The following is a 13630-nucleotide window of genomic DNA, read 5'->3' on the forward strand; positions in this document are numbered from 1 at the left end:
AGAGAAAATTTCATTTCACACCATAGTTTCAATATACTGTTATGATCTAGCAGCAATAAACAACCTCAACAATGGGTATACATGTACATGTACCTCTCAATTTTGACCAGTTTCATTCCATATATGCACTTGCTATCGCTTGTGCATGTACATGTATATCACGAACTGGTCAAAATCTCCTGGTTTATATCATTATTATATCATTCTGTTGAGATACAGATGAAATCTAAAAAAATTCATGAGCTGCAATGGATCATAATAATAATATTTTTTATCATAACTACCGGTTACTCACTAAACAGCTACCATACCGTACACTTAACAAGGATGTTGCTACAAAGGTGTAAAATAGTCAATCAGATTGATATTAATTCATTTTTACAGCTGATATCTCACTGGATGCATATTTACATAAATTCACTGTTGATATATTTGCCTTGGAGTAGTCACTCCGGGGAATAAACGTCTCTCCAGCCCCATAAACAATGGCCCTGTACACATGGAATCCACTCGATTCTGCATTTTCAAACCCACTCTATTGGACCGAGTATTGTCTCGGGAATAGTCTGAACAAAGGATGTCAAACCCATCATCAATGAATGGGTACACATTCCGGAAATTATGGAGCATTAGATAAATCTTCCATGGGGTGCCATTTAGAACTTTGTATTTTTATCACAGATCATTGAGAATTGAAGCAATTTGGTGGAAATTTTTCAAGTACGGTCTGAGTTGACAAGTAATTGTCGGCCATCTGCTGGTACGTATTGCGTGGCTCTGTCTACGTAAATGTGGATGTCATAAATTTTAATGTTTTTATCACAGTTCATTTCAAGGTTTCATTCTAGAGCTCGCAAGTTCATTATCATACATCTTCATTTGCAAGATGAACTCAATTTCATCCTGGCATAAATTACACATATTTCATATACGAGACTAATATTGCAATAGGGTTGATAATTACCCGTATCTTCGAGTTATTAAAATAGTGAAAAAGCAATGAAACTTCATGCGTCCGAGTTCCAAAATATACATGCACAATGACTTTCCTGTTTTCTTATATGTATGTACATCCAATCTATGTATACATTCTTCACATACATGAAGCACTCATAAAATATATATATATATATATATATATATATATATATATATATATATATATATATATATATATATATATATATATATATTTGTATATACCGCTAAGATTACGATACACAGAGACGCAGAATGATCTCTCTGTGTGAAATCTCCTTGAACCACACTGTAATATTCAGAATGACTGTCTCATTGTGCGTGATGAGGACATCCCTCCTGGAGACGGGCTGCAGTCCGTTGCTCGTGATGTCGAGCATGAAGTCTACGGCACACAGAGAAGCATGTACACATTCAGACGCACACTGACTGAACGTTCACATGTTTAACACCGTCACCGTGTGTCGTACATGTTTTGTATCACAATCAGTTCATATGAGAAGTCATGCCTCATCAGCTTATAAGCAAAAACAGTGGTGAAAGCCTTACCTCTACGTCTCGGAAAGTCTTCAAATTGACTGCGTACTCCTGTAACCCGAGAGATTTCAACCAATCCGCAATTGGAAAATTTGTTGGCATCATACCATAGCCTACAAGAAAGCAGGGAATATGTTAAAAACACTACATTGTGACATCACTGTATATGAATCATTACGATCAGGAGTATCACTTGGACCCCCTAACTTGATCATTGTAATTCCTAATTACTCAATCTAATTCTTTTCTGAAAGACAACCAGTACAAAGAAATAACTCCAATCATGTTTACCTAGCAGTATAATGACATATGTATATGTGGTATCAAATTAAATATTCAACGGCAATTTTTTTAGGGAAATAAACTAAAGAAGGGATCAGCGCCTGAAAGTGTAAGGGACAACCTAAAAACAGACATACACATCACAAAGTAAAATTGGAATTGGTTTGGTTAATCACAGAATTGCAGCAATGACAGAGACAGGTGGTCCTGGCAAGCATTAGCTTTCATAGTGTGATTTATCATAGTCACCATTCAAATGGGTAAACAGTGTTTTTTGACGTCATCAGAGGGGGAAAGTGAATTAACATATATGTGATATTTGTCAAAGAAAGGATTCTGAAGTTCACCAGGATATCTTATTCCTATGATATTTTATTTTCTTTGCAGCAGTGAACTTTTATCAAGATAGGACTGAGTATGTCATATTTTTTTAAAATAGCATTTCTTTCTGTTTCCATTTCAATAGTAATTTTTCATTTTTTTTTATTACATCAACTATACAAAATATATGCCCTGTACATTGTTAGATGTGTAACTTTCATACTACTGTCAGGTTCTGAACAGATGATGTCATTTACAATAACAAAATTCAGTACAGTTATTGGGCAGGTCTGCAAACTCACATCAAACAGTTTCATGTTTGCGTAATTGTTAATATGTGTTGGGTGGGTAGTGATAAAGTTACAGGAAATTATGTCTTAATACATCAACCATCACTGATATTCTTCATCCAACAGTCTCTTAGTTTTATTATTGACAAAATGAATGAGGTACAATTTAGAAATTTACAAATGCATATTATAGCATACATGCACATACTTGTTAATCCCTTTTAATTGCATGTGATAAGATCTCAATGTAATCATATCAGTGTTTACTTCATCTGGGTTTCTTTGATCATTGAAGCAATGTCAATACTGTTTAAAGGGACAAAGTCAGCCATTTTTCATGAATTTTGTATGATACGAGATACTACTTGTATTGTTTGACATGTTGAAAGATACTGAATGAATGGGTGACCATGCATATATTCGACCCTGGTTTTAGACACGATACATGAAACCATCTCGAAAATGAATTAATGGTCATGACCATTAATTCATTTTCGATTCAGTATCTCGTATCAAACAAAATTTATGAAAAATGGCTGACTTTGTCCCTTTAATAGAACACTGTGACTGTTTTAAAGGGTGACTGTGAAAATTCAAAACAAAATTATTTTTTCTGGTTTCCTGCAATGAGATTTAAAAATCATGTGGCAAGATTCAGGACCTGAATGATCCTAAGTTAGAAAACATTTCTGTAATATTTTGAGACCAGGAACCTATTTTCACTGAGTAAATAATTTAACATGGAGAATGGACTTATTGTTGCAGTGGGTTGAACAGTTGCCCCGTACACCATGGAGTCAGTCACTAATAAGATCTTGAATTTAAGAGTATCTCAACCAGCAAAGAGACATCACACAACATTCCACAAGAGTTTTGTTGGCACAATAACCACAATTATTTGACATTCCGAGGCACCATGCAACACACTGAACACAACAATAATGGTCCTTGTCTTCAAGTTCCAAACAGCACCAGTAATCCTAAATACGGTGTTTCAGACACCCATGGTCTCATACACGCAGTGGGGCTCTTGAAATGGAAGCCACCAAAGTTTGTGTGACCGGTTTTTTACTTTAGAATGACGTGAAATGTCCCTTTCTATAACCACAATAAACTAATTAGCAAGGGATAACCTGCTGAGTTTTATGATGTTTTCCTTTCCTGGGTTGTTAACCACTTATAACTCTTCTCAAAGTCACAGACCTCTTGATGAAACAAGGTCACTCAAACTTTGCCGGTGCTCTGCCATCTGTGTTAGCATATGCTATCGTCTGGTAAATAATTGGAATTTTCAATCGAATGATTCCGAATTTGAAAGTCTGTTTTGCAATGGTTTTTAACTTGAAAATATCCCTCAGGAATTCCAAAATGGATTTAAAAGATTTCATCTTTACACACATAATAATAATGAACAACGCATATTACACCTAATAAATCAAAACCATATACCATTACAGGTTTTTATCACGTGCTATTTTGATCAAGCTACCACTATAACATGTGAAACTTTATCATCTTACCTCCCCTGATTGTTTACAGAACCCAGAATGCTACTGCAAACAAATAAACTCCAAATGGGTTAAACACTAAAACACTACCTCCAGAGTTCTGGAATGCGGTGGTAGAATAAGAAATTCACAAGCCCTGGAGCAAAGAACTGAAAATAACTCTGACACCAATGTACTGTTAGCGCCACTTACAGCACATCTTGTCAACATTCTTTTGTTTTGGCTGACACTGCCGCAGAGAAAACTCCAGCCTTTGGCACCTTGCATTTTCAAAGGAATTACCAATTACAAACTGATAACACACAGCAGGTTATGTACTGCCAATTAGGCTGTCCCATTCCAGATGTACTGTCATCTGTCATGGGGAAGTGTTCAAACCAAAAATAACAACTGTGAGCTTTCTTCCAACACCATCTGGTAAATTCAACAAACCTATAAAAAGTGTGATTTATAACACACAGATCTCAGTACTTTTTAATGATTCAGGATGTTACAAGACACATTCTTGGTGTTTACAAGACACCAGAGAACATTGGGAAAGTGAGGACAGTCCTTGTACCAGTGTTGTTAAAAAAGGGAAGATTACTTTATTGTCTGTTACATACTTTTACAAAAGAAGTGTTAGAAGACAAAATCTTTCTTGAAAGTGACCGAGAGAGACAGGTTGAAGCGACCTTGTCACAGACGGGTAGCCATGCACACTGTAGTGATTTAAATCATTTGGATTTGTCCCTTAAAATACACAGTTTTCTAATAGTGGATCCAGTGGGGGAAAAGATTTACCACTCTTTAACTCATGAGTGATGCTTTTGAATAGATGAAATTTTTGAATGACAAAGCAAGCCCCTGAGGATATTTGGATGTATTGTTGAAACGTTGAGGGATAAGTACACCTAAACAACATTTGTCATTCCCAAGGGTATCTCATGGAAGCTGTCAACAACTTGAAACTGCGGCATACCAAATTAGAACAACAGATAAAAAAGTTTCAAATACAATAACTGACATCTGCGTTCCTGTAAGTTGAACAACATCATTTTATTTTTCACATAAATTTGCTGCAATGTAGGAAATTTCCCTTTTTCTTCTGAGTATTTTGCTGTTAAAGTTTTATTAGGGGTGGTTATTGAAAGTACAGTGACACTATAAGCATGTTGCTGTAGGACTGATTTCCTTAAAGTCAATTGGGAACCCAAGTACCCAACTAAACTAAAAAGCAGAATCCCACAAAAATTTTACATTGAAACAGTTATAACAGTGAATATAAATGTTACACAACAAAGTTAAAAATCAAACAATACTGTCATTTTTGTTGAGGAAATGTGAAAATATACGTTTTAAAAAAAATCAAAAACAGAGGAAAAGTGGAGAATAAAAGTAAAAAAGTGCTGCACGACCGTGATTTGTACACAAAAGTTGCAAACTGCTGAGTCAGCATTTTCACTGAGGTCTGTGTTCAGTCTATTCAAACAGTACCAGCAGGACCATGGTTCAAATTTATGAGACATCATTCAACTTCTTGTCAAATGGAAAAAAGTGTATAGTACATTTAATTTTAGACCTTAGCAAACTTTAAACTGTACTGATCATGGGTAAATTGAAATGCTGAAAAATTTATGAAGAACGGAGAGTTATTGTCGGGTGACATATTCAGATGACAAGATTTGTGATAGAGGCTTAATGCACTAAGTCTTTTGCCTGTGTCATATTACAAGTATTTTTGCATTGACCATAAAGCACGATCTGTTTTTGGAACGGTAAATTATGACGAGTTTCTGGAACTAGTAACATTCTTGTGTCTGACCTCTGGCTCACCCGGGGCAGAGGACTTAAAACTCGATGAATAGTTTCATTCAGAGTTCTTCCCTTCCTTTTCTACAAGCAGGATTTCTCTCACACCAAGAAAGGCCAACAAACCAGAAGTCTTGAAGCTTCCCATAGAAAGAAATCCTCGATTATTTCCTCATTACAGACTTTCTCACACTGTGAAGGCTACTTAACATCCAGTAAAGTGAGTGCCTTAAATCCATTTCAACCTCATAACAACCCTTGAAATTACTGGGCTGAACCATGGAAGCAGTAGCACACAGAGAAAGAACTTCTCTTTCATAAAGACTATGCTTCTCCGCTAATAAAGAGTTTGGGAATTTCAAATTCAGTTTATCTATATATCTACATGTAACTGTGAACCTGTACTCACTTTTGAACTCTCTACTTTTCTGTACTCATACTGTATGAAACTGATTGCTACGTTCTTTTGTGTACGCTGTGTGCTGCACCCTTTATACAAGTGTGACTTTATGACACTCCATTAAAAGAAAGTTGCTTTGACAATTTGAACAAACCTGCATTCTCCGTAAAATGTTCACTCCTACAATTGCAGAAAAATGACTATAGGGGTTTTCAAAACGGGGCTTTTATGTCTTTTACAAAGAAAAACGGAAAAAGGTACTCCAGAATATCCTGTCTAAATTTGGAGCCATGCCACAATGCCAGAATGCAAAATAGCACACCTCTAACATCAAAGTGAAGATGGCCTCCAGACTAGCCATCAACTTTACTGGTAAACTTTGAAGTTTAAAGGGGCAGGTTTTTTATCAGCTTTATAAATCTAGCAGTGCACAACTTTCAAATGAGAAAAAAGGACTACAATCACACAAATAGTCAATATCAACAACCACTAATGCGAGAACCAGGGATTGAGGAATGCCCCTTTAAAGTACATGTATACCTGGGAAATATCACAGGTAGTTTATAAGAGGGATAACCATAGAACCTCTATGGGCTAAGAGTTCCCAACACATTGTTTAGGTTATTTTGCCACTAATCTTAATCTTATTAAGACATTAACATCTTTCCACCTGTAAGGCTTGGAAGAGTCAATACAAAAAGAGGCTAATGATCTATTGAATTCACCAGGCACCAACTAAAGTCTCTTTCAAACTATCTCGTCCCGGGTCTGGCTTTTGTTCAAAGGATTGTATATTTAGTGTTTAACTGACACGGAAAAACAAAAACTGCCAAGAATGTTAACAAATCAGATTACCTTGAAAATCGGCCCATTATTGAAAGTACAAAGTTGGCAACAAAGAACCCGGTACAAAGTTGGCGTGTTCTCACTTGAATTGGTTCGAGAATTCTCAAAGTATTTGCATATAGACTGCATGGTGGATGTTTTCGCAAATGAGTGCAGTATTGGATTTGCCAAATTACGGTAACACAACTGTGCAAGCCCTGCAACAAAATAGTTCAATTAATCGAATACTTCTCCTTGGACACGGAAGACAAAAGCGTATTCATCCAGCTATGGTGACAATTAAGGCATACGTGAATCGTTTGGCAGCTGTGATTAACTTAACTTTGTATTCAAAGTCAAGCACAGTGGCCATATCTGCGCTGTGCTGACCATCAAAGATTTTAAATTCACTTGAGATTGGTTTTCTATGCTTCGTTTAACCGGAGGATTTTCCGGTTTAGGATGGTAACAATTGACCCCATATTAACATGAAATTCTGTGGAAGGCCACCCTGCAATGAACTCATGCATAATATTGACTACACTTAGAAAATTATTATCAGATAATTACATCAGGATTTGGGGGGAAAAAATCAGAAAATTTTAGTCTGATAAAATCTACCTAAAAATGAAAAACAGATTTTTCATGACTTCTTGGGTAACTTTGTTGAGTATACCCAGAACTTGACGTTCTTGATTTGATGATTTTTAAAATAAGATCAGAAGGGCAAAAGACTACAAATTTTGCAGCAATGAAATATCACATGAGCTGCAGCCTGACAAGAGAGCCAGTGAACTCCAACCCAGAATGGATGTGTGTCCCGAACAGAAAAAGACACTTTAGCTCAGGCTTATTAAAAATTGCCTACGGCTATATTCTTGCACAAGCACTCAACACCATATGCAGAATTCCTGGCAACCTTTTAATGCCTGTCCCAGTGCCTGTCCCAGTGGAGCAACAAGATGGCAACAGAACAAGTTGTTGACTATGTCCTGAATGGAAAACTATGTATATCACAGACGTGATTTCATAATTAATGGCCAAAGGTGATTAGCCGACAGTGTTGAGTGTAATGACATAACTCTGCAGATAAGTCTGGATTGAATAATTATCAGTGATATATTGATGGTTATACCAATTACAAGTAGAGTATGAGCCAAAATATTATTATTTTCATCCTTTTTTACTCAATCATAGCCAAATATCCAACTCATGAATGCCCAGTTCAACAGCTGCGAATCAATCATTCTCAACAAGTCTTCTCTGCGAACAAATACTTCATTCATGGCACTCCACTTTTATGATTCCATATAGCCACTTGATAATGTAACTACTGAAAACCCCCGTCTTAAGCCACAAGATTCACTACCATGGTGAAATGAGTACACATAAGGAATTACCTGGCACAGGCCTGATGATTTCTGTAGATATTAATGAAGAAACAGCCTTGGGAACACCTTGCTGAAACAGCTGACTGGCTGCGCTTTACTGAAAGTATTATCACGCTATTCAACAAGAACATATGACCTTTGTCGAACTTTGCTGTGGACCGAACCATGTTCACAATAGGGGTTGGCAGGGGCAAGTCGTGAGAAACAAAGTGAGATTTCTTATCTGAATTGATTGGCCTTGTGCAGTCAAGCACGCTTTGAAACAATTCCTATCAATTGTATGGAAATCAGTATCTCCAACATAAAAGGGGGTTTCATAACATGCGAGCTGCAGTGAATAAAAGTCAGTAGTTGTGCACCTGAACAGATCCCCTGCAATTCACAGACAGCAATATTTACCTCATTTCTCTTTTAGTTCAAGACAGACTGTTCTCATCACACACCTCATTGACTGGGTTCAATTGCAGTGGAAGAATGGGTTACTTTTTACCACACACTGTGTCTGGTCAAGTAGTAACTAGCAGACTCATTGGCGGACTTCTCCTTTTGTATGGACACCGAAATAATGCAATACATTCGTCACTACTCAGGTTATTTTGAGACTTGAGAGACGATAAACTTCATTCATATGTTACACTGCGAACTTGTAAATATAAATTACCCTATGAACAACAACTTCCAAAGCCCAACCTTGACTTTTACAGTGGATTTACTTTTGTCGAAAGTAAAATATTTTTTTTTGCTGTCCCACAAGGTTGTTCTGACACCCTTTTGTGCCAGTGTTTGAAGTCACTGTGTTGTCCACAGAGCCTGACCTTTGGTTGTGAACGGCTGATGCCTGTTACTTGTGACGTACAATGTATGAATGACAGACCATGATACAGGTCATTTGCTACACAGTAGGGTTATCTGGACGGTATGGTTATAGTATACATTGGCTATTGGCAATCATGATTTCTTAAGTCGTTAGAAACTTGTATGTTTGTCCCCTAAGACAATCACACTAATTCATACAAATTCCATAAGTAACTGTAAAACCCTCAGGTAAGGTTGCCTTATTCCGATATTGTTACAAAAATGAAACCTGATGTTTACTCCCAGTGGCGATGACACTTGAAATACGTTAGCAAAATGTCATGATACTACCTAGCTAGGTCTTGTTAAACTCTGCCACTTTTTTGTACACACCAAGTCACACAGGTTTAGAATTACTCCTTGTAATTTGCAGTTGCTTGTCAGGTTGAACTTTTGGATTGATGTTTTGTTTCAATTGCAGGGCTTACAAATTTTCACTTTGACTATGGTGGTTGAATAACACAATTTAAATCTTTTGACAGAGAAACCTACATTTATTGCTCTTGTGAATCGCAGTAAAAGGCAATTTTCTTTCCCGGAAAAGAATCTTTATGTATAATGTCTGAAGAACATGAATTGGTTGTGCTTAATTTTACGGGCAGATATAAATGTTAACCCTTTGAATGCTAAAGTCAATTTTTATCACCTGTTTAAAATATATCCCAATTAATTTTTTTTCAGATTTCTACCAAAATTTTGAAAAAAAAAAACTGTAGCAAATGAAATGAGATGTCCATTTGGTCCCAAATTATCAAAAAATTACAGAAAAATTCATAAAAATTGGTAAAATGCAGCACTAAAATTTTGGTGGGAAAAAATAACAGCGCTCAAAGGGTTAACAATGACTACGTACACCTAATATTAAATTTAACTTGCAAATGGTATCATTCCAAGAATTATAGATTTTCATTTAAATTAAAAATAAAATCCCGAATCTACTTAACTGGATCTGCGCACAACACTTTAAAGTTCTTGCATAATTTAGTTTTTCACTTTATAACTTTGGAAGTCAAATACATTAATCAATGGTGATCAATTGCCATAACTTGGAAAAGTTCACAGGTGAAGGTGTTTGCTGAAATTGCCCTATCAAACCAGCATAGATATATCAAAGGGAAAACTCCTGCAATGAGTTGATATTCTAATGACTCCTCTGAGGTTGCCCTGATGAGTAAATTACTTGAAACTATAAAACTCACTTAATCAATACCTATCATGTCTGTCACATGACAAATCACAAATGTCAGATGAGTGTTGAAAATGAACTGAGATCATTACTGCAATCAGTCTGATATAACACTTGATGAAAGCTAGCATAACAATTGATGCTAGCTCTCAGCTGTGATGCCAACAAATCAATGTGAATATTTCAAATGGAGTAAATGCATTTTTCAAACAAGTAATAACATTGGTTGTTGTTTGAAAGATACAAGTTCAACATACACGCAACACTTTCAAGTAGTTGCTATATTTATTGCCACAAAGTACATGTTTAATTCAGTACATGAACAGAGAATTACCCTACCTTTCAACCCTTTCACCATCATGGTTTGACCTAAACCTATTGTTATCAATGGGAGTTTGGACTTGTTTACAGGGGTGAACAGGTTAATAGTGATATTGTAAATTTGAGAAAGTATCATCCCCTTGATTAGAAACTTGGACCACTCTGCATCCACAAGTCAGTTGGATACAACAGCAAGATGAGTTTGATTCTAGTAAAACTAGATAATGATAACATTTTTTATTTCCTGATCACAACTGCAGCACACAACAATAGATCCAAATTAGTTATTGATTGCCAATTATCAAAGTGATGCTTCCAAGCATAATTGTGTCTAATTACAGAAAATTAGCCAATTTCCCCAGGGCTTTGGTAGATTACAATCAGCCAATGGTTACAACAACCACAGAATTGGCTAGCTATAATTACCTGATTACTCATACCGGTAAATTAAGTTTTCTTTGATACCACTAAAAATGCACTTAATTAAATCATCTTACACTGATAATTACAACAGATGGTTGCCACTTTCAGTTCTGAAAAAAAACATCAATTATGTGACGGCTTCACTGCCTCTCTCATTTTCATGAAATCACAAAACACTGAGCTACAATTTATATCAGCTGGCATCTAAATGAAACTGATATCATATTGAATTTGTTTGGATGAAAAATTACAAGAAATACAATGCAGCGATAAAACTTTGAGAACCGATTGAAGCAAGATAAATATCTACTTCCAACATCACATTAACTTTATGCAAACTAGTGTCATGTATGCACATCTAATAAATTTATAAAAAGACCCCAAAGAATACTGTGAGTCAGCCTTATTTCCCATAATGGTAATTGACAAAGTAAACAAGCAACCTAATTTCTATTGTTTCTAATTGGATGAAATATCACCAATCAGAACATCAATAGGCAAACAGTAATTTCATTGGGAGGTAGGTGAATTAAAATTCAAAAAATTAGACAGACTATGGTGATTTCATGGAGTGAAAGAAAATTACTGAGAAATACAGGTATAGATGGACTATAGTTGATACAAATTCTGCAACTGACAGTATTTGGAGATCATCTTCTTCCTGTAAACATCTCATTTGCATGAAAATAGCGCTTTTCAGGAACACAATTTCTAAGCCTACTATTGTGCAACAGGAAGTTATGTTTTCTATGGACTTCACAGTTCCTCATTTCGGTATAATCCGTGAATGGCGTCTCTAACTAGCATCTTTCATCACAGTGTGAAAACATGATCTCCCTTTGCTGTTACTTTTAACTCATCTATTGTAGGGTGTGTTATCAAGCATGTATCATCACAGCCATGGTATCTGATTGCTCAGTGGTAGTATGCTGGACAATAGCAGTTGATGTTTACACAACAGAATAAACGCTGGCTGACAACACACAGGACCACCAGAGTGGCATTTTGACCACATACTTCTCCATTTTTTCGTTACATTTCAACATTATTTCAATTTTCTCATTACAAAAAACTCACTCTTCATAGAATGAAACTCAAAAGGGCAAGTCTTGAACATTTGAACATTCTGCAATACTTTCAAACTTTCTAGGTCAGTTTTGAAGTGACGAGGAAGCAATGAAAGGCACAATACGTTTTTTACACAACAAGCGACCTAGCGGCCGATATAGCTCCGCTGTGTTTATGTAGAGAATAACTATTTTTGACACATGTTGATGAAGAAGGTGGAAATCTTTGATAGCTCAATGCAGTGGCCAGAGAAAAGTGGCTAAAATAGCTGCAAAAATACACAATTGAAGATTTCATCATACTTTGAATATATCACATCGGATCATCCCTAAGAACATGTCAACCAAAGCTATCTGATGAGTAGTTTTTTGAGAATAAAATTTTCTGACCAAAAATGGCAACAATTGCCCCCAAAAATAAAAATAGCGCCAATGGCACTTGATCACAACTGGCACATTGTGAAACTACTCTATCTCTGGGTACACCTGTACATGAAATACTGAATGGGTAGGTGCTGCGGGTTTGGAGTTTGTCAGTAAATGCACACAGAAAACAAAGTCCCGAAGTAGCGAATTCCAGCCATTTTCAAACCACACTGTTTGTCAGTGGGGTAAGCAATATTCGCAAAAATCACATTTCCAGGCTAATAGACTATGTTTTACGAAATCACACGTCCTTATTACAAAATAAAACGATCTTTGTCTTTAAATCAATGCGCCAGTAAACAGGTCCAGCAGCTAGTTATGTCATCAAGTCTGTAATGCTAAGGGTCATAACAAATGTGAGAAATGTCGAGGAATCTCCACGATATTACTTGTGTGGACATTTCCAGTGTGGATAGTATTGTGAAATAAGTTGGCTCTGAGTAACTACACTTGTAAATATTCATGAACTCTGTGTAACTTCTATGCGCCTGAACTTGGACTCTTTTCTAATGACATGCACAAAATTTGCATGCTCATTTAGATCATTTGCATAAGTCCAAATCTTTTCTAATTTCTTGTCTAGTTTTTTCTCTATTTTGATTGTAAATACGATAAAGATGGTTTTGTCACAATACAAGAAAACAAACTATACAACTGGATATGAGATTGGAACTCCTGGAAGTAGAAATATTTGACTCTGCCGATTCTCAAAGATGTCAACTGCACAAAGATTTTTGTCTGTGCCAAACAAGACAGTTTACTAACTGTAATGTATAGGAGTTCTTTCTAAGTGAATTAAAGTTGTTGCTGCATTATCAACTTTTGTCACGTGATTAACTACGCTGCCCTCAACTGCTGACCTGTGATGCTGCCGAAACTTAACTGACTTCCCAACATCTGGTGCCGAAACCCGGGAATGGAACTGGTGGACTGAACTGGCGTGAAGAAACTGGTGGACATCACAGAAACTACGGAAGTGGTGGACTGGACTGGACTGGACTGGACTGGACAGGACTGAACGGAACCGAA

General features: G+C 36.3%; 1 protein-coding gene across 12 annotated transcripts in view; it reads right to left on the reverse strand.

The window, feature by feature from the left end:
- LOC139152471 (breast cancer anti-estrogen resistance protein 3 homolog) overlaps positions 1-13630 on the reverse strand; it is a 105335-nt gene that overhangs the window by 52440 nt on the left and 39265 nt on the right. For 9 of the 12 annotated variants that reach the window (XM_070725616.1, XM_070725618.1, XM_070725611.1 and 6 more), the window contains exon 2: positions 1528-1628. The exons of 1 other annotated variant lie outside the window; for it this stretch is intronic. In XM_070725616.1, the coding sequence (XP_070581717.1) occupies positions 1528-1620 (93 nt within the window). In that variant the 5' untranslated portion in view covers positions 1621-1628. Of the gene's footprint in view, positions 1-1527; positions 1629-8332; positions 8475-13630 lie in introns of those variants that run through there. 2 more of the 12 variants (XM_070725617.1, XM_070725615.1) reach the window with 1 other exon arrangement.

This window comes from Ptychodera flava, chromosome 16 (assembly GCF_041260155.1).
Source record: "Ptychodera flava strain L36383 chromosome 16, AS_Pfla_20210202, whole genome shotgun sequence".
Taxonomy (NCBI): domain Eukaryota; kingdom Metazoa; phylum Hemichordata; class Enteropneusta; family Ptychoderidae; genus Ptychodera; species Ptychodera flava.